General features: G+C 48.6%; 12 protein-coding genes and 2 pseudogenes across 14 annotated transcripts; all 14 read right to left on the bottom strand.

The window, feature by feature from the left end:
• Positions 1-471: 471 nt before the first annotated feature.
• On the bottom strand, positions 472-1,455 carry TEOVI_000273900 (protein transport protein SEC13, putative; the record flags this gene model as incomplete). Its single annotated transcript, XM_067225764.1, has 1 exon — positions 472-1,455. The coding sequence occupies one exon, from the start codon at positions 1,453-1,455 to the stop codon at positions 472-474; it is 984 nt and encodes a 327-aa protein (XP_067081865.1).
• A 421-nt stretch (positions 1,456-1,876) lies between these two features.
• TEOVI_000273800 (uncharacterized protein) lies at positions 1,877-2,893 on the bottom strand (the record flags this gene model as incomplete). The annotated part of the gene is made up of 1 exon (XM_067225763.1): positions 1,877-2,893. The coding sequence occupies one exon, from the start codon at positions 2,891-2,893 to the stop codon at positions 1,877-1,879; it is 1,017 nt and encodes a 338-aa protein (XP_067081864.1).
• Positions 2,894-3,121: 228 nt separating this feature from the next.
• TEOVI_000273700 (Ankyrin repeats (3 copies), putative) lies at positions 3,122-3,748 on the bottom strand (the record flags this gene model as incomplete). The annotated part of the gene is made up of 1 exon (XM_067225762.1): positions 3,122-3,748. One exon carries the CDS (start codon positions 3,746-3,748, stop codon positions 3,122-3,124), a length of 627 nt encoding a protein of 208 aa, XP_067081863.1.
• A 3,019-nt stretch (positions 3,749-6,767) lies between these two features.
• TEOVI_000273600 (protein phosphatase 1, putative) lies at positions 6,768-7,679 on the bottom strand (the record flags this gene model as incomplete). The annotated part of the gene is made up of 1 exon (XM_067225761.1): positions 6,768-7,679. One exon carries the CDS (start codon positions 7,677-7,679, stop codon positions 6,768-6,770), a length of 912 nt encoding a protein of 303 aa, XP_067081862.1.
• Positions 7,680-8,892: 1,213 nt separating this feature from the next.
• On the bottom strand, positions 8,893-9,807 carry TEOVI_000273500:pseudogene (annotated as a pseudogene). The gene has a single exon. A coding segment is annotated over exon 1 (915 nt).
• Positions 9,808-10,155: 348 nt separating this feature from the next.
• TEOVI_000273400 (protein of unknown function (DUF4539), putative) lies at positions 10,156-10,764 on the bottom strand (the record flags this gene model as incomplete). Its single annotated transcript, XM_067225760.1, has 1 exon — positions 10,156-10,764. The coding sequence occupies one exon, from the start codon at positions 10,762-10,764 to the stop codon at positions 10,156-10,158; it is 609 nt and encodes a 202-aa protein (XP_067081861.1).
• A 682-nt stretch (positions 10,765-11,446) lies between these two features.
• Positions 11,447-13,168, bottom strand: TEOVI_000273300 (SNARE associated Golgi protein, putative; the record flags this gene model as incomplete). The annotated part of the gene is made up of 1 exon (XM_067225759.1): positions 11,447-13,168. One exon carries the CDS (start codon positions 13,166-13,168, stop codon positions 11,447-11,449), a length of 1,722 nt encoding a protein of 573 aa, XP_067081860.1.
• A 428-nt stretch (positions 13,169-13,596) lies between these two features.
• On the bottom strand, positions 13,597-15,168 carry TEOVI_000273200 (Sas10/Utp3/C1D family/Sas10 C-terminal domain containing protein, putative; the record flags this gene model as incomplete). The annotated part of the gene is made up of 1 exon (XM_067225758.1): positions 13,597-15,168. The coding sequence occupies one exon, from the start codon at positions 15,166-15,168 to the stop codon at positions 13,597-13,599; it is 1,572 nt and encodes a 523-aa protein (XP_067081859.1).
• Positions 15,169-15,405: 237 nt separating this feature from the next.
• Positions 15,406-15,963, bottom strand: TEOVI_000273100 (uncharacterized protein; the record flags this gene model as incomplete). The annotated part of the gene is made up of 1 exon (XM_067225757.1): positions 15,406-15,963. The coding sequence occupies one exon, from the start codon at positions 15,961-15,963 to the stop codon at positions 15,406-15,408; it is 558 nt and encodes a 185-aa protein (XP_067081858.1).
• Positions 15,964-17,033: 1,070 nt separating this feature from the next.
• On the bottom strand, positions 17,034-18,287 carry TEOVI_000273000 (uncharacterized protein; the record flags this gene model as incomplete). Its single annotated transcript, XM_067225756.1, has 1 exon — positions 17,034-18,287. One exon carries the CDS (start codon positions 18,285-18,287, stop codon positions 17,034-17,036), a length of 1,254 nt encoding a protein of 417 aa, XP_067081857.1.
• A 222-nt stretch (positions 18,288-18,509) lies between these two features.
• Positions 18,510-19,007, bottom strand: TEOVI_000272900 (uncharacterized protein; the record flags this gene model as incomplete). Its single annotated transcript, XM_067225755.1, has 1 exon — positions 18,510-19,007. One exon carries the CDS (start codon positions 19,005-19,007, stop codon positions 18,510-18,512), a length of 498 nt encoding a protein of 165 aa, XP_067081856.1.
• A 321-nt stretch (positions 19,008-19,328) lies between these two features.
• On the bottom strand, positions 19,329-21,617 carry TEOVI_000272800:pseudogene (annotated as a pseudogene). The gene has a single exon. A coding segment is annotated over exon 1 (2,289 nt).
• A 465-nt stretch (positions 21,618-22,082) lies between these two features.
• Positions 22,083-23,717, bottom strand: TEOVI_000272700 (uncharacterized protein; the record flags this gene model as incomplete). The annotated part of the gene is made up of 1 exon (XM_067225754.1): positions 22,083-23,717. One exon carries the CDS (start codon positions 23,715-23,717, stop codon positions 22,083-22,085), a length of 1,635 nt encoding a protein of 544 aa, XP_067081855.1.
• Positions 23,718-24,378: 661 nt separating this feature from the next.
• TEOVI_000272600 (uncharacterized protein) lies at positions 24,379-24,870 on the bottom strand (the record flags this gene model as incomplete). The annotated part of the gene is made up of 1 exon (XM_067225753.1): positions 24,379-24,870. The coding sequence occupies one exon, from the start codon at positions 24,868-24,870 to the stop codon at positions 24,379-24,381; it is 492 nt and encodes a 163-aa protein (XP_067081854.1).
• Between the last annotated feature and the right edge of the window lie 1,784 nt (positions 24,871-26,654).

Raw genomic sequence — 26,654 nt, 5'->3', positions numbered from 1 at the left:
GCTTTACTGCTTAATAAGCAACACACTAGCGTGGAAAAGATAGAGCAAGAGATGATTCGAGGGTGGAGACGTATACGGGTATTGGAAACATAAGACAAGGATTTTTCAACACTAGGGGCTCCACGCATACGCGCACTCTAAACTGGAAAAAAAATGTCACTTATTGTTCCCTGTTTCCTCGCTATTTCTTTTTTTAAAAATAGTGAAAACCCGGTCCGTGGCACTGCTGGCTCTAAACCACCCTCCACCACAACATTTCCATAGGAAGCAAAAGGGCGGTAATGGCACGTAGTGTAAAAGGAAAAGGGCATCTGAGGGATGCCAAACCAAGAAGGGACAGCGAAAAGCGACTCCCTTTAATACCTCCGTTCAGGAAGCGACGCTCAACCGACCCTACAAGCAGACGGTATTACCTCAGTTCTCATGTCCCCCTTCCTTTCTCCGCGGAGGCAACACACATGTGCACAACAATTAAGGTAGCTTACACGAACGTTCCCACTCCTGTCCCCCTGCTGACTCCTGCCACATGCTTGCGGTTCCGTTCGCACAAGACACTAGCAAAAAGGTGCCCACAGGCGACCAAGAAAGTTTCGTTATACTATCCTCTTGCTGACATAATAACACGCGGACCCACTCTCCCACAGGTGTGCCGTCATGCGACCACACCGCCACGAAACCCTCTTCAGAACCAGCAGCGATGTACGTATAAGGAGTCCCAAGCCCGGGTGCCCACGCTACTTCTCTCCATGATGCCTCAACCCCTACGGGCAACTCCAATGGCTGCCAGCCATCCGCAGTTCGAGTCCACACCGTCACGACGCGCTCCCCTCCGCACGTTGTAATACGCGGTGGAGCGATCGGCAGGCCCGGTTGTTGATCTTGTGATCGCAGTGCTTGCGGGTCTTCCTCCAGAGGCAATGTAAACAACGCCCCTGGTGGCATGGACGGGCCCCACGAAAGGCAAAAACAACCACTGCGATGGGCACTAAACTCACTGCGTTCCCACCGTTGCAGTTCACCAGTAAAGATAACAACAGCTCCATTTTTGCATCCAACAGCGAACATCTTACCGTAAGCTGGCGGGGCCCAAGCAGCGCACCATATGGGCGATGGGAGTGCGGCCGTGTATACTTTTGTCCATTCCCGCGAGTCGTTCCCAACATCACTCCACAAAATCACCTGGCCATCCTCCCCACAAGAAAGAAGGGCTGAGATGTAGTGCTGCGGAGGCGCCCATGCCACGCACACCACACTTCCCGTATGACCAGCGAGAACAGTGAGTAGTTTCCAGTCACTGTCAACGTTCTCGCTCCCTTCGTCATGGGGGGCGGACTGAACGGCAAAAATGCGAATGGTTCCATCCTCTCCAGAGGATGCCACCAACTTTCCCGACGTATCTACCGCAGCATCAGTAATGTTGGCAGAGTGCCCCGAGTCAAAAGCAACATTAGACATCGCACTACACCGTTCCCGGCCTCAAAGTATCAAATAACTGTCGCCACTATCCCTCCGCACAGAGACACCATTGTTCGTGCACGCACGCGTGCAAGTGTATGTTTATAAGAGAAAGATTAACAAGAAGGGTTCTTCTGAAGAGGCACAAATTCATCAATCGATTTAGCAACTTGAGAAATATCTCGTCTTCAAATCATGCAGGTAAAGTAAAGGACAAGGAAACGCATAAGAACAAAACTCTCAAACACAACTGCGGTCGCTCCAGTTTCACAGTAAAGCAGCAGAAACGGGACGCCGTCCTGGCTCCGCTGCCAAACAACCATTCCAACAACAAAGAATGCAGCTCATCACAACTCTTCCCTGCCACCACCAAACCCCCCCCCCCAGGTAGGGAAGACATTTTCCACATGTGAGAAAAGAATCAAACCAACATGAGCGACTTGTGATGACGTCCCCGTATCATATCCCACCGGCGGCGTGCAATGATGACGTATTTGTGCATGTGAACCCACGCCCGACCATAGCTCCTCCATCCAGCCACGTCGAGAGCTACAATTACTGTAAATGTGCCGACGGCAGCAAGAGCAGACCAGAAAGGTAGGTATGCCCGGCTGCACGTGTCCCGCAGCAACCACCACGTTTCTCTGTACACCGCGTACGCGACAACTGACACAAGAAGTAAAAAAAAACCATAGTGCAGCAGCACAAAATCACATGTGAAGGGGACGAGCGCAATGTTGTGCTTACAGCGAGAGAATTGGGTGGCCTCGTACCAATCGGTAAGGTAAACCCGCGTCGCCTTCACACAAATAAGTTTTGGATGCATTTCGATGAGAGTGTTGAGGGCCTGTACAGATAGCTCATTCTTCCACTGACGTACGGGATCGTCAAATGAAAAGGCGTCTAGAGTGTCAACGTGTTTGCAGGCAATTACAACCCGGTGAATGGCCACAGCATCGTTCCACCCTTCCAATGTGAGGGTCCTTAGCTGCGTGCAGCGTTGCAAATAAGGTACCAATTGTGATGCCATTGCTTGGCAATTTTGCGAAAGATAAATGTATTCCACACCGGGATTCCAGCGGAAGAGCGGCTCCATCAGTTTCGCGTCCATTGCGTCAAATTGTCCTCCGTTGCATGACGAGGGAACAACAATGCTTTTACAACCCCTCTCTGTCCCAAAAACCCAAATACCGCGTTGTCGACTACGGTGAGAGGGAAGAAAATACGCTGTGTTCACAATGCAAGTGGGCTGCTCAGGAAAACCAAAAAGCGAGGGGTTTGCCGCCGCGTAACCAAGAACAGCTTGTATGTTGTTGAGGCTCCATCGATGCAGCGGCATCACACGAAAGAACCCACGATAAACAGGGAGGTGTGAGCTCCGCCGTCTTCTTTCGGTAAAGGGGTTGAAGAACCGTGGGCGCCAACGCCTTGGCTCCATAACATTACTGCCGCGGTTAAAAAATAGAACAAAAAAGGTAGCGTCAAAAAAGGAAGTTTAGGTAACCGTAAGGTGGGCAGAGCATCAGCCAAAGATTTTTATACCCAAAGATACACGCGTCGCCTTCCATAAGATTGAACGTACCGTCGGACTGTACTTATTAGTGTCCGTTATTTATACCCGGCATATACTCAAACGACGAAGAAAACAGTAAACCAAAGCGGACCATCATTCGATTTCATCAACACCCACGGAGCCCAGTAGCGTCGTGGGATCACTTTCCTGTTCCTTCTGAACAGGATTTACACGAGGCTGCTCCGCATTTGTAGCACGCTCCGCTTCTACAGCAGGTTGCTGCTGCACAGTTGCCTCATTTACCACCGCTGGGCCGCGCGCTGCCTGACTCGCCTGACCACTGAATTGTTCCAACTCGTCGTCGTGGCCTAGAAGCAGTAGCTCCATATCCTCGAACTGCTTACCGTAAATGAGTTGAATTGGGGTTTTATTGAAAGCGTTTCTTGCAGACGCGCGCCATCCGTGCCTTAAAAGCAATCGAGCAGCAGCCGTCTGATTGTTAAGCGCCGCGAAATGCAAAGCGGTGTTGCCTTCATTGTTCGGTACATCAGGTGTTGGATTATATCCTAAGAGCGTTTCGAGTACTTTCAAACGACCATTTGCCGCAGCTACGTGTAGGGCGGTTCGTCCCTGCTCATCCTGAGAGTTGAGGAACGACGGAGAATTTGATAAAAGTGTGCGTAGCGCCTCGGCATCCCCAGGCTCGTCGTAACGTGCGCAGTCAATGAAAGCCTCTATCGGATTCGCTGCCTCACGGTATTCGGGTTCATCATCTGCCATCTAAATCACCTTTGGCGACTCAACAGCTGTCTTTCCACCCGAACATACATGTGTGCGGAGGAAAAAGCGATTGTAGAAGGAAGACAAGGGGGTAAAAGGAAAGATCAACAGAAAATCTAACTTTCCATGGCATAGTCAACGTGAGCAGAAAGAACAGGGAAGTTGGATACAACAGACATAGACACGAACCTTACATTGCTGCCTTCCTTCTCGAGGAACTGCAACGAGACATTCCACAGCCCACCTAAGCTCTATTTTCATATCAAACAAATGGAAAGATCCGTGAACACGCAAAGCCACTAAACACGTGATGGCATAGGAGGCTGGCCGTACGCAACCTCGGCCACTTACTTAAGTGTGTATGAGCGCACCAACGAACAGTCATTTGCACAAATCGTTCAAAAACAAGTGGAACTGTAAAAGTAACAAGGGCTAACACAGTATCACCATAAATATCACAAACGCACTCAAAAAATCGTGGCAACACACGACTAACCAGCGTGAACAACCCTTGAAAATATGCTGTCGTCACATCGGGGATATGGGCAGTTAAGTGTTCGATCATATTTAAATTGAAAGAAAAACAAAAAGCAAATCAACGAATGCACGGTGGGAAGCGTTGGAGGTTGCAAAACAACAGGTACGGCAAACATATGGGTAAAGGAAAGGTGACACCTGAAAAAACTAGAGATATACGGCAGAAAAATGCATAAACAAGGATTTACCACTGGGGCACAAGTTACCCGGAGGGCACACCGGTGCATCACCAGAGGCCTCGTTAACCACAATCACCACCCCATACTCTCTTGTAAAAAAAAAAAAAGAAAATTCCCCTTAACCGCTCTTAGAGTACACCTATACACCAACCATGTCTACGCTTCCCACTTGTCACCCACTTGCTGTCAGTCCATCCTCTTTCCTCCCCTGCCAATCATCCTGTCCACTTTCCCACCATCGCATCTTCTCATCACCTTTGGAGCGGGGGAGAACCTGAAAAGAATATACACCCACCTGCCCCCTTTACCGTCATCTTAAACTTTGTTCTCCTTCTTACTTTTTTATTGCTTAACAGAATTTCCCTTACGTCCGCCAACTCTTTCACAGCTGAGTACCCACTTTCTCCTTTATCGAATGTAATTCTCACATCATTGCCTGATCTGAACCATCCAGCACCTCAAGCAAACCGAAAAGCGGAAGTTAGACCAAGGGGGGCAAGGGAAAAGGAAAGGGCCGAGGGGTTGTGAAAATATATAAAAAAAGGTGTGAACAAATATCAGTAAAACCCAGTGCCACTACAAACGGAATGAAAGAGACGGGCAGGTCCTCCTCGCCATCCAAACGTATACAGACACAAGCAAAAGTGCGTGAGTGCCTGAGTTGTAATTCGCAAGGTCATATCACTAATTCTACGCCCCGTTCTCACAGTGTCCACGGGATGGAAAACAACCTTAGGAAGTGTAATACCTACACTCAAAGTATAGGTTGCAGTGGTGAACAGTAATGCACCCCGATCCCCTAATGTGCACACGTATATATGCCCTCCTCTCGCAGAGGGTAACACCGCAATGGTTGCTTCCCGCTTCTTTCCTACACTTATAACTTTCACCCTTTCTTCGTTGCAGAGGTTTTGCTTCTTCATTCAAGTGCACTCTTCAGTTGACTCTCAAGCAGGATGCGCAACCCCTATATGCGCCACCGCACAAAAAGAAAGGAAAGGGCTAGGCGTTCAAACGCAAAAGTATATCCCTCTCAGCCTCCCCACAGCACCGCACACGACGACCGACCACGTCAAAGGCCTACAAGAAGTCAGCGAAAATGGAACTAAAAGACAGCAAAAAAAGTTTTCGCACCCTAACTACCGCCGCAACAACAACTCCAAAAAAAAAACCTTAACAACTGACGTCACTTCCGGAAAAGTACATGGAAATATAGTTAAACGGCAGGCACAGCGAAACAAGGTGACACGCCCCCTCCCCCCCAAGCGCACGCAGACTGAGGCATGTCATTTTCGCAACCACGTAGCGCTTCCATCGCCCCGACGTGGTACTCAAGAAAAAAAGGTTGAAAAAAAACACGCGCAAACACACAAGGAAGTGGCAATAATTATAATATTGACAGGGAATATTTAACTAAACAAAGTGCCAGAGGTTCTATTGGGGAGTCATCGGCCTTATACATTCATTTCCTACTCCTTGTGAGGAGCCACCGAAAACCGCTCCTCCACGCAAATTCCACCACACACACGGGCACACACATACACAAACAGAGCACCAAACAAAAAAGGGGAGACGGTGAGTCGACGGCGGAGTACACACAACTGTAGCGCAGAATGGAAGTTGTGCGTACTCATGGGGTGCTGTGTACCGGAACACGCGCCCCGACCCCGCCGAGAATAAATAACGTGAAAGGGGAGAAGAGGGCTGGTTGGGAAGTGGCTGAAAGGGTCAAGAGACTCCGTTCGCAGACGGGGTTGTCTCAAGAAACTGTAGAATACAAACGGTAACCGACGTCAACTTTGCTTCTCCCTCAGACTTTCCGTAAAGATCCTTTGAGGTGCTTCTCGCTGCTCTCATGACCAACACCACCCATTATTTTCTGCCTCCATGTAAATGTGAACCCACTCGATTACATATTTTCTGCATTTACCTTGATCTTATTCACCAGTGTCTTTTTTTTTTCGCAGCCACTAACTAACAGAAGATGATGGCCACATGCCTCTTCTTGATCCGCACTGCACCCTTCCAAGCACTCGTCAAGCGTCGTGACGCGGCACATTCGTGCCTGCAGCCACTCCTTATAATCTCTCCTCTGTTACCGGTGTCACATAAAGAAGGGCATGCGATCCTCTCACCACCTTGTTGTTGTTGTTTTGCTGTTGCTTTAACATGCACCCACCCCGGCAACCACACCAGTTATGCGCTTTGCAGTAGCCAGTTGCAATAGCATCTCCTCATCCTTACCGCTGCCAACAGAGGCTTCGTGACACGCAGTGAGGGCGTAGCATCCTGCTCCTTCCAATCTACTGAAAGTACTTGGGCTTCTTTACGGATGGCTTAAGGATTTGGAAGGAGCACAGAAGGTCCGCATCTACAGACATTACTGCACCGCTGTTGTCAAACTCGTTGCAATAGTTGGGCGCCGAGAATATTGTTATCAGCTGCCGCGTAGCGAAAAACTGATAGCCATCTTCCACTACCTGATGCGCACGCACGATCAAATCAAAGTCGTGCCTGCTAAGAAACTTCGCTACGATATCTTGGCCAAACGTGTAGGACACACCACGATCGTTCTCGCCCCAGCCTGAGAGACCCTCCTCCGGATCCGACCAGAGTAAATCGCATATGAGTCCCGTGTCAGCAACGTCGCATGGGCGTTCAATCTTTTTAATTTGCTCCATTGACTGCAGGTCAGGGGAAAGCCCGCCGTGACAGCAGAAAATCTTATCGTCAATAATGCACGCAACGGGAAGGCAGTTGAAAGTGTCGGTGAACACCTTCCACAGCCGAATGTTGTAGCGCCTCTTGCATTCGTCAAAAAAACCGTAGATGCGGTTGATGCTGGCGCATTCGTGATTACCACGTAATATAAAAAAGTTCTCGGGGAACTTCACCTTAAACGCGAGGACAAGACAAATCGTCTCCAGTCCCTGCTTGCCACGGTCTACGTAATCCCCGAGGAAAAGATAGTTGGCGGAAGGTGGAAAACCACCGTTGTCAAATAGACGAATCAAATCGTAGTACTGCCCGTGGATGTCCCCACATATTTTAATAGGGGCTTCAAGTTCGAGCAATGCTGGTTGTGAAAGAAGGATCTCACGACTTCGCATGACAAGGTTTTTAACATCGTTTTCAGACAGGCTCACCTGCTTTCCTGGCTTTGACAGACGAACTTCGAGAAGCTTGTCGATAATGGCATCGACATCTACAGACATTATGCTCCGGGAGCGCCAAAGGTTTATATATAGGAACTTGTATATGTATGCGCGTTCTTCGCCTCCCTCCCTCTCGTTCTATTCGGCCTCCCTTCTTCCTTGACTTGCTATTTTGTTTTTGAACCCGCCGTCTTTCGGTACAACAACTACTTAAACCTATCCAATTTGCTTCTCGTTCGTCCGCCTCCGTTGTTTCAGCTTACCGCGACGGTTATCACCCTGTTACAAATGTATTTACTCCGAAGCGAAGGAACCCTTCACCTTCCTCTGGTCCCCTAACACTCCTCACCGAGAGTTCTTTTCTACTCTCCCCTCCTTTTTTCCCCCCTGCAACCCTCAATGCAGCGACAAGCCTACACACCTAGCAGTTTGGATCTTTCTTTCCCTCGCCCCTTGCTAATATGCCCCTTTTCTCACTTCTTTCTTACCGCGGGTTGGGCCTCCTGGTTAGCCTTGTGTAATTAGACAACCCCTCTAACCTAAAAGTTGATTGGTTTGTTTTGTGATTGCACTCTTGCTCTCCCGTTTGCAAACATATATGACGAAGAACAGTTCAATAATCATTGTAAACGGGGGTCAATACACAGGCATGTAGAAGAGGGTGGGATGAACATGATTCGACGATAGCAAGAAGGAGAAATTAGGGGTCTGATACAAGAGACTTGCAGACCCAACGCTTAGGAGTGCAGAAAAGAAGTAACTCATGGATATACAGCATTTAATCTCCCGCACTTCCATTGGCCACGCGCACACCGCAGGGCAGTTGCGGACAGATATGATGACCAAAAAAAAAAACAAGAAATGTAATATCGTCACCTACCACACTCATGCCTCTCGCTCCACCCTCCAGGAGTCACAACGGTTGACGACGCTGCCAGAGAATAAGAATGCGAGACAAAAAAGGGGAAAAGAGCACGTGCGAAACCGAGTCAACCACCACGATGAAAGACACCAAGAGCGGATTGATAATGTGTCGGGATCGACATGTGCAACGAACAACCTGGAAAAGAAAAAAAGGTGACCAAAAGAAAATGATGCAGAGTGCGACAAACGTGGTGCGTCTGCCCTATGGAAAAGGATTAAAACTCCATATCTGCGAAACGCCCGTTCCAGGAACTTAGTTGCGAACAAACTCCACTCTGCAGCAGCGTGGTCACCACACAGAAGGGTAAAACACCCCCGGTCGCATACAACACCAATGTGCGTTTAGAAACTACATATCCTCGTCTTTAACACCTGCGACACATCTCTCAATTACGACAGCCGAGACGCCGTGCAAACTCACCGCAAATCGCAGTGGTGGAACTGGGGAAAGCCACTCTGTCTCATGTGTCTTCACGTCGTTGCAGAAAAATTCAATCTGCGCAGCACCTTCAGGCTTGAACAAAACCTGTACCATAACGGTATCGCGACCTTTGTAGCCATTGCCCGAAAAAAAAGTACTGGAGCTGTTCAAGGACCTAATCAATTCACCGGTACTCCTATAAGCAATCGCATTCGTTTGCCTTTCTAGTGGTTCGTCGTGGTCGGGTGATTCCGTGCCGACAAGCCCGATGGAAACCAGCTCACATTTATCGATGCGAAGCAAGAAAACAGACTTCCCTACCTGTGGAAGCGGTTCATTACCACACGTAGCGAGAATGTTTTCTGTGCTGAACTCTTTTCGACTTGAAGAAACACCAGGGCCGCTTACGAAACGCCACTCCGCTGGGGGGTTGATCAGAGCTAGCAACCTATCAATGTGATAGTACTCCGCGTCTTCGGCCAAAAAAACAATTTTTTCAGTTGCAGTCGGCAGCTCGTAGCCGCGCAAGTAACTGATTATCTGTCGAAAGTTCTCTGGATCCCTGTCTATAAAGGGGTTGCCCATAGAGTCGCGCGGGAGTCCTTGAAAGTTGTTTTCCACCCACTCCGAAAACTTGGAGGGCTCAGAGCACAGTGTGCTGGCCAGCGTTGTGATGTATTCCCCTCCGACATTGATGCAAATGCGCCTATCGCTAAAATGTGGAACCGGGGTGGCTTTTGCAGGGGAAGCCTCGCCCTCTTCTGCATCCGGCTCTTCGACGCGAATGATTTGGTCGCTGACGCGGCTCCTCTTCATCTTCCTAATGGGTTTTCTCTCTCTCATTGGCTGCACTCGAGAGTACGTGAGACACCAATAAGTTTGCGCGCGTAGAAGGAGTGGGAAGAAAAGGGATTCAATTGCCCTCGCCTGCGGTGGTTTTACCAACGACACGCAGTTTTGCCAGCAGTTATGAGTCCTCCTCGTGTATCAAAGTTGTTTTCGAATGACATAGGAAATCAGGCTCCCACCGAGAGGAAAGCACGAGTGCATATTACACATATCGCCTTTCAGCGAAAGAATAAGCACTGAAACAGGAGGAATACGATGTATATAAATTAAGAATAAACAGGGAGTAGAAATGTGCGTCCCGCGGTCTGTTCGTTCCCTGAGGGTACACAGAATGGGTATCTATTATAAATCATCGGCAAGTTGTAGGCTATCATCATCACTTGCATGGTCAACGGAAACAACGTCTGCTGCCTCCTCGACTTTGGTTGGTAGACCAGATATGTTTGGGGGCGCGACCTGCGGTGACGCTCCCTCTGCAGCACCACTTAAACGACCAGGTGTTTGCACAACGTCATTAGTGCTGGTAAAGTGCCCCAAGGTTGGTGACTCTTCACCCGGAGCCGTCGAATCCAGTGTGTATTCAGCATTGCTTAACGGAGGTCCCTCTGGAAGAAGTAGTGCCACCAGATGCTCGAGGCAAACCACAATGATCGGTGGTAACAAAGATGGAACAATCAACGCAGTAACGTCTTGGAGAAGGAGGACCGCACCAGTCGCGAGAACATCGGGGTAACGGTCGGAAACCGCACCGTGAATGGCACAGTGTACGCCGCCCGTCGCGTCTCTAAGAAGAACCGTGCAGTCCCGCTCTGACTCCGCGACAACCTTCTCTACAAACCCACCGCAACAGGCCACCTTCCGTGACGACGGCATTGCAACCACACTAGAAAGCGGAACCATTGTGAGTCCACGCGTGGATGCCTCTTGTTGTAGTAAGCCCTGGAAATCCATATCTCGAAAAAGAACCTCCTACCCCCGAAATACGTGGGATACCAAAACGATAGCACGGTTTGGCTCGGTTCAACCGCTTGTCGCTATTACCTAATTGTAGAATTCGGCATACAAACAACCTCAGAGGAAATAGATGGAGCCAGTAAGGCGCATTTATGGACATAATGAACGAATCATTATCACAACTGGGGATATTGCACAAATGATTAGGGGACACGCAAATACATCAACAATAACAAACTTGAAGCATCATGTCACTCATTGCTTTGTCTAGTTCAATCTCCCACCCCCCACCCCTGCTCACGACTGCCACCTTGACGGCCGAAAAGAGCAAGTGACAGAACAGTATTTGTCCTTTCGCTGTGCCACCTTTATCCCAGCGCCGTCGACTCGCGGCGTCTGCTGCAGACACTTACCCACAGCAATGCACATCGCTCCCGCCATTCTAATTATGTCATTTCCAGTGTTGTTGTTGTTCTACGGTCAGCACCATGGACCTCGTCGGCACAAAGGCGCCACAAATTTGGTTTAGAGTAAATACTTGTGGATGTGTAGCCTTGGTTATGCATCACCAACGAATTCACTGAAGTATAATTGCCTACACCCCAGCCACACATACAAATGGTCATTCTTATGCATCACTAGCAAAGAAACGAGATTTCTAGCTAAGCGGTCCCCTATACTACAGCGTTTCCAGGCCACACAACGTGTAAAGGGCCGCTGACGCAAACAACAGTCGCAGCAACCACAGTGTCACTGGGTGGAGAGACTCGTTGTTATGTACCATACACACAAACATGTGGAATAGGAGCGAGAGACCGGCAACTGCGGAATAGTGAACCATCACGAAACCAGCGACAACCACGCAAACATAGGTTACGAGCGTCTCATGGTTAAAACTCATCAGGTGCTCTGGTTCCACGCATAAGCGTTGCGACTCCTCAATTAGTTGAAGCAATTCTTCGTCGGTGACGCTCTTTTTCGACCGACCTCGTGCCAATGCCTTCCCAATATATTCTAGTACAATCTTGTCGTATTGTTGTTGCTCGTTCTGAGCAAACGTTTCCACGACGGATTTAGCGAAAAAAGCGATTGCTGCAACGACTACCCAACCGAAGATAGTCGCTAAGAGGGATGCAGACTGCATTCCCTCGCCGACAGTTGCTTCACCGCGTGCCCTTAGGGCGATACTTTGGCGGGCGCGCACAACAGCCTCTACGGCCTTTTTGACAAGGCCCTGAGTCCCACCCGAATAAACTGAGGAGGGGATAACAACAACAGCTGCTATGACGTCACCTACACGATGGATCAAGCGCTCCACGTTGTCACCGGAGAATAGATGAACAAAGAAAACAGCCTGCAGTGTAATCTTGCAAAATGCCTTACCAATGAGTGTTGCACCAAAGAAGGTCCAGAAGGGCATCAGAAACTGTCCGCAGGCCATACCACAGAGATCAAAAGCCATGTTAGGCCAAGCGGCGAGTAGGAGAACTGCTACGAAGCCATAACGTTGTATTTTCTCCAGCATCCATGCCTTCATTTTATTAAGGATGTCGTACCTTGAAGCCTCATCCAACTCCGAGTTGCGCTTTCCCTGCCGGGCCGCCGTGTAACTCAACAGGTACGGCGGAATCTCGCCGATTGCTGTGCCCACCCCCCAAATGAAGCATGCAGGGAGCAGCATCAGCACACGTGTAAGTACCGACGTCGGGACATCCTTCTTTTGAGGGTTAAGGCAGGCAAACACACGATCCCGCGGCCCGTAAATGGGGTTCACCGGGTACGTCCAAAAGTTAGTGTTACCGCATGAGTCTACTGCAGCGCAAAGCTGGTAAATATAGGGAAACAAGAACAACAACCCAGAGTGCATCCCTGTGCCCAAACCAATTGAAGAAAGGATTCCCAGGCCGAGCCACCACAGCGCATCAGCGAGCATGTACTCAGCCTCCCTCCAGGGTCCTTGGTTGAAGAAAGCGTTCTGTCTAACAGCATCACCGTAGCCTTCCACCCACCATGACGTGAACTTCGACTTGTCTAAACGGGCAGTTCCGGAAGGGAAAATAGAATTTGCCCCTCGTCCAGCACCCAGTTTCCTGTTCAATTTGTCTCTAAAATAACCCTCCACCTCTGCAACTGACACATAGCCATCGCCATCAGCGTCTAGGAACCTGAATGCACGACCAGCGGGGGAATCGATCAAAAAAGTCGAAACTCCAACCACCAGAAGGATAACCGGTAGCACAAACATAAAGGCGGATGACTTGATACACTTGACAACGTAGCTGGTGACAGTCTTCACGCAATAGGCACATGAAAGTTGAAGTGTGCGAAACGGCATCCGGAACAAACCAATTTTCTCTCGCTCATGGGCCAGTAGCTCCTCAGCACGTTCTATAGGTTGCATGAGTCGTGTTTACTCCGAGTCTAATTATTCTATGTTTGGCAAGAGTAAAGAGCAAAATTGATAAAAAGCAACAAGTCACCACCGACGAACATGTTCAGCCAAAAGCTGCACTCGCCACACCGGGAGTGACAAATATCCCATTGGCAAGCTGCAGCTCAATAAGCAAGCAGTAGTAATAATGCCCACAGGTGACGCGGTCTTAATTAATTTTACTTGGGTTTATTGCTTACTGATTTGGTTTGTTTTTTCTTATTGTCCTCCGGTATTCACAGCATAATTATTTTTTTTAACCAAACGTAACCGCTGAACAGCACATTAGCGCCGGGCAGACCACGGAAGTTCCCGTGCGTCCCAAAGATCACAACGCTTGTACCGTACCAAGCCACCGTACGAAACAACGCACTTAGACAGAACTCCTTCTTCAACCACTACTGAAACCGAACGCTTTGCGTAACGCGAGACTTGAGCAGCGGCACACCCACAAAGCCACCCTCCGGCTCCGGTTGAACAGTGCGTGTCTGTGTCTTATGGATGCGCAAACCTTTCTCATACTTGCGTCGTTGAGCTGTCCGGGGAGTTTTCCGGTCCTTCGGGCGAGATTTGGTCAGCCCCCGGTGCGTTTCAATCTTCTTGGTCGTCTTGCGACGATCCACTGCAGGTTCGATTAACTCCCGCTTGGGTTGCAGAGTCGCAACCCTTCTCTTCTGGCGATCCCGCTCCTCCTCCAAGAGCGTCTCGTACTCGCCCTCTTCGTTCACACCCTCACTGAGAAGCTCGTCTTCACACCCCTCTTGGTCATAACTACCATCATCATCATCATCCACGATCACGTTTCCGTTGCGATTGCCTTCGTCGTCAGCGTCGTCGCTACCCTTTGCGAGTGCTCGTTGACGCTTCTTTAAGCGCTCAACTAAGGAAAGGCCCTCCTCTCCATCTTCGTCACTCTCGGTTGCCGCTAGCTTTGCAAAAAACTGGTCTTCATCCTCGTGGTAGCCCAGTACTGAAGCGGCTGCCTTGCTATCAACAGGTGTTACCTCGTCAAGGCTACCTGACTTCTTAGTGCGAATGCGGTTCATTGTTGCCATTTCCTCCTTCTCAATTTCTTCCGCTTCTTTCATCGCTTCAAGTTGCTTGCGACTCTTCTTTGCATCTTTGTTGGTTGTCATGGAGACGCGCTCATTACACTGAAGAGGGCGTAGAGTATCAAGGTGTGCAACAGCTGTTGTCTTGCCGCTTAGTAGGCGATTCAACGAGTACTGCAGCTTCTCCTCCATATGGAACAACTTCTCAAGGTAAACACGTATCTCCACCAGATTGTCTATGACTGGGTGGCCGGCAATCTTTTTGCCTTCCGTTTTCATAAGTAAATAGAATGTCACGTGCATACAATAACTGAGCATTAGCTGCACCTTTGTTTCCAGGAACTGAACGAGGCTCCGATCGGCGCTTGACAGTCGCCGCCGGAAGAGCAGTTCGTGAAGAGGATCGCCCAGTTCCCTCACCTCGGCAAGGTACCGCTTCATTTCCTCAAGCATCTTGATCATCTCAGGAGACTCTTTCTGCACAATTGACAGCCGCTCCGAAGAAGTTAATGCGGCGTAGTCGCGCTCCACGGCCTCAATAACGGGTGCAACACTTTGGGTTACGTTAAATTCGGGTGTCCTCTTACGCTTCGTTCCCGCGGAGATACCACCAACATCAAAATCAGAATCAACCGTATTTTTTCGCATAGTCTTGTTTACTTCAAGAGCGAGTCTCTCTTCCTCTAGATGAGCACCCTTTTCCTCATCGTCATCGTCAAAGCCTTCCAGCTTGTGAGCGTCCACCGGGAGCACACCATTCACTCCGTCACCCTTGTCCTTCACTTTACTACGTCGATTGTGGACGACGTCATCCTCCTCAATCTCGTAGTCCTCCACGTCGAGGTCGAGGTCTTCGATTATCTCTTCTTGTTCCTCCTTACGTCTGAGGCGTTTGCTCAGGCGTTTGCCCTTCATCATGGCTTTTACTGGGGGTGCGGTGGTAGTGGAGGACGGACAATCGGCCTACCCAAGTGCACTCGGTTTCTAATGCCTCTACGTAAATAAAATGGGAAAGAGAAACTTAACGCAACGTAAGCAAGGTGGAAACGTGACAGCCAGTAAAGGATGTGTTAAGAGTAAGTGTGCGTAAAGATATAGGGGATTCAACAAACGGACCTCCTCCTTCCTAACACAGACACATTCCACGTTGAAACACTAACCCCATAACTCCGCTGCGTCCACTGCCGGTCCATAAACGCCACGGCTCGAAACGCCCTGTTCCCGGCACCAGCGGCCCCGGACGCGCTGCAGCTTCATATACCACCCCCAAAATTCCAATGTTTTCAATTCCTCTATCCTGCGTCTGTCCCTGCGCATCTTCTTCGCCGTATCTATGCGCTTTTCATTGGCGTGTTCAAAGACAACCCGTGGGGTCATCGGCAACACTGGTAAATGGCGGGATTCCCTCTGTGGTTTGGGGTGGTTGGCTAACAATTTATGTACGTCACTGAACCCCTGGTAGAGGCCGGGTTGTGGTGAAGAAGGCACCTGCCCTTGATAATCCGTTCCTGTACGCATCAAGTAACGGTGACGGAAGTCTGAAACCCAAAAGGATGGACGGGAGTAGTTCTCGTTCATAATCACGCGCCAATATTGACGATTGTATGGGTTTGTGCGACTTCCACTCCATCGCCGATCGTAGTGGCGAATCTTCGGTGGTACAGGATAGGACTGCAACGTCTTCCTGTACAGAGAAAATGTCGGATTCAACATATATTTAACTGCCGACTACGCTATTTAGTCTCTGCTACTGCAAACCTGAAGGAAGGCATAGCAGGGAAATTGAGTGAAAAGGGATTGGACAAAAATAAGCAACCATAAGACAGTGAAAAAAAAAACCACTTACCCCGCTACCGTACCATTAAACCATTTTCACTTACAGAGACTAGTCGCTAAGTAATCATCTCCGGGTAGACCTTCAAAATGCCCTGCTCGTGGCCCTCTTGACTGATAGCACCATTGGAATCAAAATGCACAATACCTCAAAGAGATAGCTGCATGCAACGGCAATACTAATGGAGTAATCAAACCATCAAGAAAATGTTCGCCTTGTACTCCACACACTAACACAGATAGCAAGCATCAGCCCCTCCCGCCGACACCATCTCAGCAAATACGGAAACACCAGAGGACAATATTTGCGAGCAACTGCATCCCCCAGGACATTTCACAAACGTAACAACACAGGCTGCCAATGGGGAGGGGGGAAGTAGGCCTTCAAACCCTCCTGTTGGCAACTACACGAAAGTGAAACGCATCCTAAATTTTATTTCGCTCCGATAAACAGATTAGGTCCGCGATGAAAAATCCCAGCGTGCCCCCTCGGTTGAAACGATACCTGTTTAGTACGTCCCGTTTACAGACTAAGAGCTACACCAGTCGTTTAAAAGTTTTCCTAACGAAAATCAAAACTTCCCACAACTTTTGGACGCAGGTCGTGGTGCCGTGTGTTGAAGTCAGATATGTAAACGACTCTCCAGCTACCCTAACAGCAAAAAAAAAAGGTAAACATACTGCCAAAACGCAAAAAAAAAGTCCAAAAATACATATATCTGTGAACAGACACAGTTATTCGGTGGTATTAGAGGAGTTGTAAACATGTACGCCAGGACTCTCTACCGCGTGTGAAAAAGGCAAACAAATAAACACAACTACATATTTCTACATTTGGGGGCCCCGATGCACGTTGGTCTAGTTATTCCACGTCTGCATCTTTCCCCGCAGTTCATCCAAAGTATCATTCTCAGGGAGAAGCATCCACGCACTGTGTGAGAGTTAATACCTTATTTGATAGCATTACGTGCGTGAAGTGGTTGCCTGGCAATGGAAGTATATTGGCCCGGTACAATCTGTGCAGGCGTATAATTTTCCCCAGTCGCCGTATCGTCGCGAGGGTGATGAGCGTAAGGGTGCATGGTGTAGGCGCCGTCCCTGATATCAAATATACTTCTCTTGCTATAGGCCTTGTTTACCTCTGCTTCATCAAAACTGTCCTTGTAAGACACTGAGTATTCAGTGGCCCACTTACCATTGTGCCTGTTCAGGTGCCGCTGCGTCTGCGACAAGACGGTCTCCTCGTGCACCGGCGTGAGCGTGTGGTACGTCCTGGGGAGTGGCACAGTCGCATTCCGCTTATTGATTTCCGTAGCTCCTCCAATGTCATACGGGGCATGGGCATCATGAGTGGTGCTCATCCAGTGACCGGCTGACCAAGTTTTGTAGCCTTGAGGTACTGCTTCAGCATTAATGCCATCCAGGGTATCTCTCAATTGCTTTTTATCAACAGTCTTCCCCCGTTCCAGCATCAATGTAGTTCTTTCCCGCCGCACGGGCCCCTCTTTCTCGACCAAATTGTATCGACTCTTGTAGACGGCAGGCATCCCCACGCTCTCTTGATCAAGCGCGGTAACCCAGTAAGAAGATGGATCAATACCGGTCATGTCACAGTAGTCCCACGAAGTCGGCCGGTAGGCATTGGGGTCTGCAGATGTGAAGGGCTTGCTCTTTAGTTGCTCACGGTTAGCTTCTGCTGCACTTATGTTGGCATTTCCTTCCCGAAGGGCGTTCAGTGCTTCAGGACCTAAGATCCCCTTACCGATGGTACGCCCTTGTGTGGTTGTCCTCTCCAAAAGAGGCAGCCCCCTTCTCTTTAACGTGTTATCCCCTGAGGCCGATCCACCAGCCTCCAACGCCCGCAACTGAGCCTCGTTAAGCTTCGGAGGATCCTCAGCGCCGTCCCTTAGTCGATGAAGCCCAACGTGTGAGTAATCCAATATCCGCGGAAGACTAGTCTTGTCCTCAGGGAAGGGTACAAGTTTGCGATTGAGTTCCATTTCAAAGCAATGTGGCTTCTTCCCAGCCACGTCATCCGGCTCCCGGGGCGGCAACTCCCCGGTGGCACCCCAGTACGCACTCGAAGCAAACCCATTACTAATTTTGGAGGATAACCGTTCGTGGAGAAAGTTAGTTTCATCCGTCTCTACGACACTATCTAGATTTTGCGTCCCCAGTTGCCCCGCATACGTTCCTTCTTCCATCGTTGCTTACGAAACACTTCTTAAACTGATAAGCATAGGAGAGAGGTTAATAATCACAAAGATTATTTGGGAAGCAGAGGAAGCACAAACGCGGCTCGGACTCGCATGTGGTATTCAAAAAAAAAAAAGCGTCGTATATGCAACACAGCTGTGTGACCTCCAGGACGAAGAAAATACTCGGAAAACAATACCAACTACGCGTCCCCAAACTTAATTGTTCGCCTACACGTGCCTCAGTTCATTCAGCAAGTTTTGCTGCTCCTTAACTATTGACTTGACACAAAACAAAAGTGCCTCGGTCTTATGCAACTCGAGCTCTGCATCCCTTCGGCCTTGTTGAACCTGTCTTAGTTCACGCTCTAAGACAAGATTACCTTCCCTCTGAGTGGCAAACGCATCCTGCTCCTTACCGATCTCATTGATAATCATGTTCATGATGCTCTCGAGAGAGCGATCCCCTTTACGTAGCAACAGCTCCCCATCCGGTCCAAAATTGCATCTAGACACTAGGTAACACTCATTTCGCGATGCGGCAAATGGGGCTGAGTTCGCCCCATTACTGCTGCTACAATCACCGCTGTCAAACCGAGCCGGGGAAGTGGACAGTTCCGGAGGTTGAAACAACCCCGTCCGCGTCTGCTGCGCCCACGAGTTAGTTATTCGAAACGTCGGTAAGGCATACAACGAAAACGCCTCTGGTGTTGACCCTTCAAGTGCCATCGAAAGGTATGGCGAGACTGAAAATTAGGTTTTCTAACACTGGTGCCCCTACCTGTAACAACCCTGTGAGCACAACAAATATACATACAGAGCAAGAAGGAGCATAAAACAACTCCGTAAAGATTCAAGCAACAGTAACATGAGCGGTGAAAAGTTGTTTTCAACGCCGAGCACCCCCTGCCTCCTCCCCTCCGCAAAACTAGAACCACTGTTTTTACTTGACGGCAGCTGACGTTAACACTTCCACAAACAACACAGCAGCAGTCCATATGGTACAGCCCTGAAGCGAAAAATGAATACTTTCAGCGGCAACGCATACGTTTATCTTGAACTTTTACTGCCACTGGCACAGTCCTCCCTTGCAGTTTTAGTGAAGTTATCGCCCACATTGTCGCTCGTTTTGTTGCTATCTGGGACAAACTGCAGGCGAGAAAGTAACTCACGAAGTTTCGATGTTGCCAACGATGCTCCGGACTCTCCTTTCGTTGCGGCTCGCAAGATTGCATCACCAAATTCCTTCTTACGCCTGCAAATCTCGTAGCAGTATTGCTCGATTGTGTCTTCGATAATTATGCGCTTCACGTGAACGTGCTTGCGCTGGCCGATGCGATAACAGCGATGAACAGCCTGCTCTTCAATGGCCGGATTCCACCACGGATCAACTACCAAAACGTGATTAGCCGCCGTTAAGTTTAATCCAACACCTGTTGCTGTTTTGCTCGCAAGAATAACCCGTACATCATCACTCGATTGAAAGCAACGAATCACGAGGTTTCGGCTGCTCAAACTCATTGTTCCGTCCAAACGTAAATGAGCTATGTCCAAATTGTCGAGAGCTACCGATATAACGTCCATGAATGAAGTAAAATGTGAAAATATAATCATTTTATCATCGGGGCAATTCTTCTTCATTGCCTGAATGGAATCCAGTATCATCTGTAATTTTGTACTTACTTCCACTTCCTCGTTTTTCAGTTTGGCAATGCGCTCCGCCGAGGTAAGTGTTTGATTCCTAAACACAGAACTTTTTGTGATGATTTCCCCGCAGGTGGGGCACTCCAGGCGAACGGCAACGCTGTCACCATCAACCGCATCACGGAATCGAAGAAGCAAGCACTCATAACAAAAGTAATGTCCACACTTCGTTAAGACTGAAGAGACAGCTTCGCTTTTGCATATACCACACACTGATACGGTAAGCGCACGATCCCTACTAATCCACGGGTGACAACACGCCTGACGAAGGCGTGTCATCATAGCAAAAATGTGAAAAGCAGCCTCCTTACGCTCCGAACTCTCCAACGCCGACCTCGATCGGGCAAGTATGCTGTTGTACCGTTTGGACTCCTCGGAAGAAAAGCGCTTCATAACAACCTTCTCGGTTTTGGGTGGGAGCTCCACTAGCACCTCTCTTTTACCATTGCGAATCATTACTGGACCCCGACGCAAGAACGCAGGTTGCAGTGAGCGCGCTATACCACGCTGTAGAATTGGATCGTTTAGAATTTCCTCTGGATTTGACCCTGGGAGCACTGGAAGTCTGGGGAGGCCCACAAAATGGAGAAGATTTTGAATATCTTCGATATTGTTATGAAGAGGTGTGGCCGTGACGGCCCACCGATGTACCCCCTGTAATTCCTTAACGGCCCTCCACCTTTGAGTTCGGGAATGCCTAACCATATGTGCCTCATCCAAAATAATGCGCTTCCATCGGATATGGAAAAGTGGGCCAGCTTCTCTCCTGTTAAACACTATGTTACTGTCACCAAATGCCGGCGCAAAGGCGCCGCTGGCGGAGTTCGCCAAGGTGTCATATGTAGTAATGACAAAATCGTACAACTCAAGCTCTGTATTGCTAATTACTTTGCTCTGTCCGTGATAGAGGTAAACCCTCAAACCCCGCGATGATTTTACCTTCGACTCAATCTCACTTTTCCATTGGAGCATTAGAGCTGCTGGAACTACTACGAGAGTACGAAGTTCTTTCGACTCAATTAAATCGAACGACCGTTTTTGTTCGTCATCTAAAAAGGCCAAAGCCCGTTTCTCATACGTAGGATGGAACTTACCAGTGAACCGAAGCCACTTTTCCACCTCCGTACGAACATCTGACATATTCTGATCAGAATGATTTGCATCGGAGCATTCAACTTTACTCAATAAGGAACGAAGATCCGTAGCCGGGCGATTAATTCTTGAGCAGTTTGCAACAACAGTGATGCGCTGCATCTGTCTAATCACTGTTAACAACCGATAATTTTGGGCCTTTGTTTGAATATTCCGAATGTGACGTTCACGTACGACTTTATTGCACTGGTGAGAACTAAGACATAGGCCTATCATCTGAATTGTTTTACCCATTCCAAGTTGATCAGCCATTATACCACCCACATGATGACGCTCACGAAGCATCATCCAGTATACACCTTCCCTCTGAAATGGGAGAAGTGAAACTTGCAAATCTGGAACGTCTGCAGCACCAAGGTCATCATATTCCATACATGAATAAAACCCTTGAACAGTCGCTGGTTCATTTGTTGATACTATACCTTGTTTCGCTGTCAAAAATAAACAGCTTCTTCTGAACAATAAATGCCGACAAAACAACATCTGTGGCACTAACCATTATTTTTTTATTTTTTTTTAGATACAAAAAATAGAAGAATGCCATAAGGCACGGGAACCACTCCTCCGGTGGTGTATGTCCTGAACAGATAGACTGACAGATACATCAGTAACAAACATCTACAAAAGCCATAAACCAAATCAGCTCAAACTGAAACATTGCACCAATAACACCGTAAAAATCAGTAACTGCCTTTTCACTTTCACAAAAAGAAAAAAATGGGCACAGCAGTGTGTCTCAGCAAAAAGAAAAATAAAATGCTCCACAGACTCTTACAACACAACTCTGTTGGGTAGTGGCCGACCATCAGTTCAACTGATGTAACAAAACCGAGATAGCCGTCCTCCAAAAATAAATAAATAGAAGAAAATAGGAAATCACGCGAGCACGGGAAACTACTTGTTTTTCCATCCTCAAACTGGAACAAAACAATACAAATGAGTAACTATCTAAGCTACATCTTCTTCCGTTAATGCAACTACAGTGTCAATAACCAACTTCTTCGACACAGAATCAGGCGTGTCTCTAACAAACTGATTCACAAAATGTGTTTCATCTTCTGTGTCGGGTGGAAGGTTAAGAAGACACCACGATGTGCACAGATTTATATCTTCAATGGATGTGTCCACAGTCCGTGTACTAAATACCTCAACCAGCAGATTTCGCTTATAAACGTTTTCACAACATTGACTCGTACTTTCGCTATTTATGCCGCGTTGCAATTCAATGCTTCGTAAAAATAACTCCAACCCACTCGAGGAACCAATTATATTTAAGTTACAACGTGACATAGGTGGGGTCAGCGTATGATCTCGGAACGGTCGGTAAATACAGGCTCCCTCTAGGCAACCAACGAACACATCCTCTTGAAACACATTAAAAGAATTTTCGCGTCGTACCGATACCGCAGATTCCTTGGAAACTTCCTGTAAACCTCTGTCGCGGGAGTTTTGCCACAGGGCCTCACAAGCATCCAATAAACAATAGTGCCGGTTAGTGGGAACTAAGAACGTATAATATAAAACAAGCTGCTGGAACAGCCTGGACATAATCTCCGTTGACTTGAGAATGTATTTTTTGTTGAACGGTTTGCCTGAAAAGTATATTTTGACGGCTCTCTTCATTCCCAAAAATACGCTTACGGCGGCCAACTCGCCAGCAGTACCCGAAAAAAGAACCTGCATAGTGCGATAAGAGTGATCACATTTATCAATGCGTTCAGAACGGAGAAAGCCAATTACAAGCGCGACAAGTTGAATACCGCGTTTAACTCCCTCACCGAGTAGTGCCTCTGAAGTTTTTGTTTTATCTTCCGCCGATGTATCGGAAAAAATATCCAAAGAAAATACGGTCGTGCTCCAAATACTCCATATATGAGATTCTTTTGATATCCTAAACCAAGAGTCTGTCTCAGGAATGTTTTGCCACTTAAAATGTTCGACCACAGCATGGTCGTGCAGCGATAAGTCGCCGCACCCAATGCTAACATGTATCATCCAAAAAATCCTCTCGTCTAAAGAGCGCAGCCTTCCAGAATGAATAAATTGATATCCTATCACTTCTTGACCAAAAAGTGCTATCCTGTCTCTTCTAGCCATGCACCTTGCTACATACATCTTCGCGTCTAACCAAACCTTTGATATTAAAAATCGTCCGCAACTATTCGCCTCAAACCATCTATCGAAGGCGGTCACTGAGATGTGTACACCGCTATTCTCAAACACACATGCTCGTGCCACAATGGCTAATACGGCAGCTATGAATGGACGTTTCGGGGCCTGCAGAGGAACATTAGAATGAGCGAAAGAAGACGGTACGTATTTGCTGTTCAACAACTGATAGCGATGAACAACGGCACCAACCTGCTTCGCTAGCGAGGGTGAAACTTCATCCAAATTGCAAGAGCCAAGACCTTTCCTCTTAGCCTGCTCAGATTCTATCCTAGAAGGTCTAAGGAAGTACGACTCGACAAGCTCTTCTACGAAGCGAACTTGCGCTCGGCTCTGCGAGCCCCACAACGTCTCGTAATCACCTCTATTTCTTTTTGTTGATGTACATCCACCCAAATGGCTATCAGCGAACATCAGTACTGCAAAAATATTTTTAAAAAAAAATGGAAAACAAAAACTATATCGCTCATGTTAAATAACTTTTAGCAGCAGTACACGTGGGTCGGCACAATTAGACGGGAAAATAAAGAACCCCTAGGGGGAAACACACGCGTTAGTAAAGCGCTTTGTGCTGTGCTAGAAATCTTTGCAATAAATACATCGCATTGCGTAGCGTGCGCAAGGATAAATACGCACATTAGCAGCAGAGGCGATAGACGGCAGCGACTTCGGGGTATGGGCCTGAACCCCTCCGGGCACAGAAGCAAGAACTGAAACACAAACCGGTCAATGCAATTCTTTTTTTAAGGAAAAAACATTGAGGAGGTGTGTAGTACCAGACACCCCGTCGCTCCGACATGAATGCTTGGTTACCACTGTCACCCGGTCACAAGTAGAACTGAACAATCGCCAGTAGTTCGCCCATGCTTTCCCATCACATGGAGGAGATATGATAGCAGCACACTTCTATAAGTATCGGAAAAGTAGAAAACCTGCCAAAACACGCCGTCCCCGTTCGCTTGTTTGTGGGACCGGCAAAACCAAAACTAGCCGACGTACCCCCCAACTCCCAAGCGGAGGTGAGACGCCCAAACCCGGGAAGGGTAAGCCGAAGCCAGTACACACAGCCTGGACCTCAGGTGGAGCGTGACGCGCACGCACGAAATATACGGTAGCGCAAAAGCGAAAAAATGGAATCATCCACGGAACACGGCGTAAAGGCAGAAAGGGGGACAGACACTCCCCACACCCGGCAAAGCACTGAGGAGCGACAAAAGCCATACAGGCGCAACTCGTTACCACCACAGCCCCACCCCAGGACCTGTCTAACAACGACGCTGGGAGAACCATACGACAAGCCCACCGTCACCAGTCCAACCCCTCGCGCCTGCAGGTTTACACAGAAAGCCGCCCAATTGCGCGGAATGGCCCGCGACAGCCAAGTGTCAGCGTTCCCAGCGTCGGCGTCTCCCACCCTGGCGCCTTTCAGGGATAATGCAGTTGGGTGAGTCTTCTGGCACCCACTCCCCGGCAGAGGATATCCAAGCAATGCTAACGGCGGGACGACGCCGCTACAAAAGGTCACAAACTCAACGAACCTTTGGCAAACGACGCGGACGCACCGCATTTGGCAGCGGTGCTAACCTCAGAAAAAACATGAAGCAACTCGGGCATATCGCGTCCACCTCGGTTGCACCAAACGGCGGCAGTTGCTTTGCTTTTCTTATGGAAAGAGAACGCCCATTTTTTTTCCTCAGCCTTCCCTAAAATAGAGGGGACTGTGAGGTTACATGCCCGCCCTCAATGTCGAACACATCCCGCGATAGAAGCGACATCGCTAGCCCCAAGCCAATCTTGGGGCCCAATGCACATCGTCAATCTTTTGAATACTCCTAAACGTTAGTGGCGACAAGATCGGTGAGCCTAAAGTCAAAGAATTCCTCACCCTCTTTAGGTGCACCAAACACGGAGAGGTGGCATCATTAGGAGCAGCCTGACTGCTTCCGTTGGCACGCACCGTTCACGCGAAGAAAGTACTGGTGCGAGAAGGAAGGTGGAACTCCTTGACTTCAAGGAGGAAGTGCACCGCCTCCTCTCCCAACAAAGTTATCTCTTTCCTCATTTATGTGGGGGGGAGGTCCGTTGCAATTACACTCCGATTCCACATTTTCCACTTCAGCGCATCAAGATTCCACCACGTAGCAGGACCAGGTTGCACTTTTAGTAGGGACGAAACGTACCTTCAACTTCTGAATGGTAAAGCTCCGGGACAATGAATCAGGGGTGTGGAGGAGAGTTGGCCAAAATGCCCTGCTAGGCTGCGGACCGATGAACAATTGGGACCGCGCGACGAACGCTATCCAAGACGGCGCTGCGGCTTCCTCACTGACTGAAAGGACCCCTTTGATGCCGGAGTACCTCCCAGAAAGCCGGCCGCCACGGCATGGGGCTCAGAAGAGGAGCATCAACCCCCTTTTCGATTTAGCCACAAAACCGCCGCCAGTGCTATGCTGGTCGTTATGTTTCGCCGCGCCATATGGAACAACTTGCCACAGTTAGCAGGTGTGGCCCCCGTGAGACCAATAATATGAGGGTTGCAAATTCTGCTTGGCCTTCCGCCGGCTCACCGGTCACCACGTGCTCCCTCAATCTGACTCCCATGTCACCCTTCAGTTGGTAAGTATCCCGCGGAGGGGGTGATGAGAGATCTGAGTATGATTCTCCAGAAATCTTCGGGGTAATAAAGCAATTGATTCTTTTTTCCACCATCCTGAGGTGCGATTCTCGCACTGAGGAGTCCGCTAAGCAAGACGCAACTCGTCTGCTGATTCTTGAGGCCGTTCTTATCAGGCGTACCTATGCTGAAGCTTTTCTTTCGACACCGCTGGGAATTGAGCAGAGTCAGATATGGGCGTTCGCTTCTGAAGCAAAAGGTGGTTGCGCCTGCTTTTTTTTTTTGTGGGGATATTTATCTTATTTTCCGTTCCGGCCAATTTTTTGTCTCAGGAGAGAGGCCTCCGGTATTCTCCTGTCCAATGATCTGCCCCGATCATTTCATAGTGAGTAATGGTCACAAAACTGTGTGTCGGTACGGCTGTGGATATTTCTCCACCCCCCAACCGCTTTGGTTGCTTTTACTCTTTCATTGACGGGGGTCATCTTTCCCAAGTCACTGCATACCCGTGAAAACAGGACTCACCGAGGTAATTTCAGTGGTTTTGGTAGTTTGCCTAGTACCATGCATTCGTCAAGGAATACCATTTGCCTTTCGTTATAGATTGTAGGCCGTCCACTTCTGCCCGAAACCACTTAGTCTTGTAGGAACGTTACATCCGATAAAAAACGGCGTTTAGGTCATACTCGTCAAGAATATATGCTCCTCAGCGTTGATGATTGGATAGTTATTGTGAA

This window comes from Trypanosoma equiperdum, assembly GCF_001457755.1.
Source record: "Trypanosoma equiperdum strain OVI genome assembly, contig: ctg_602, whole genome shotgun sequence".
Lineage (NCBI taxonomy): Eukaryota > Euglenozoa > Kinetoplastea > Trypanosomatida > Trypanosomatidae > Trypanosoma > Trypanosoma equiperdum.
The sequence above is the reverse complement of the archived record's forward strand: the minus strand, read 5'-3'. Positions and strand labels throughout refer to the sequence as shown.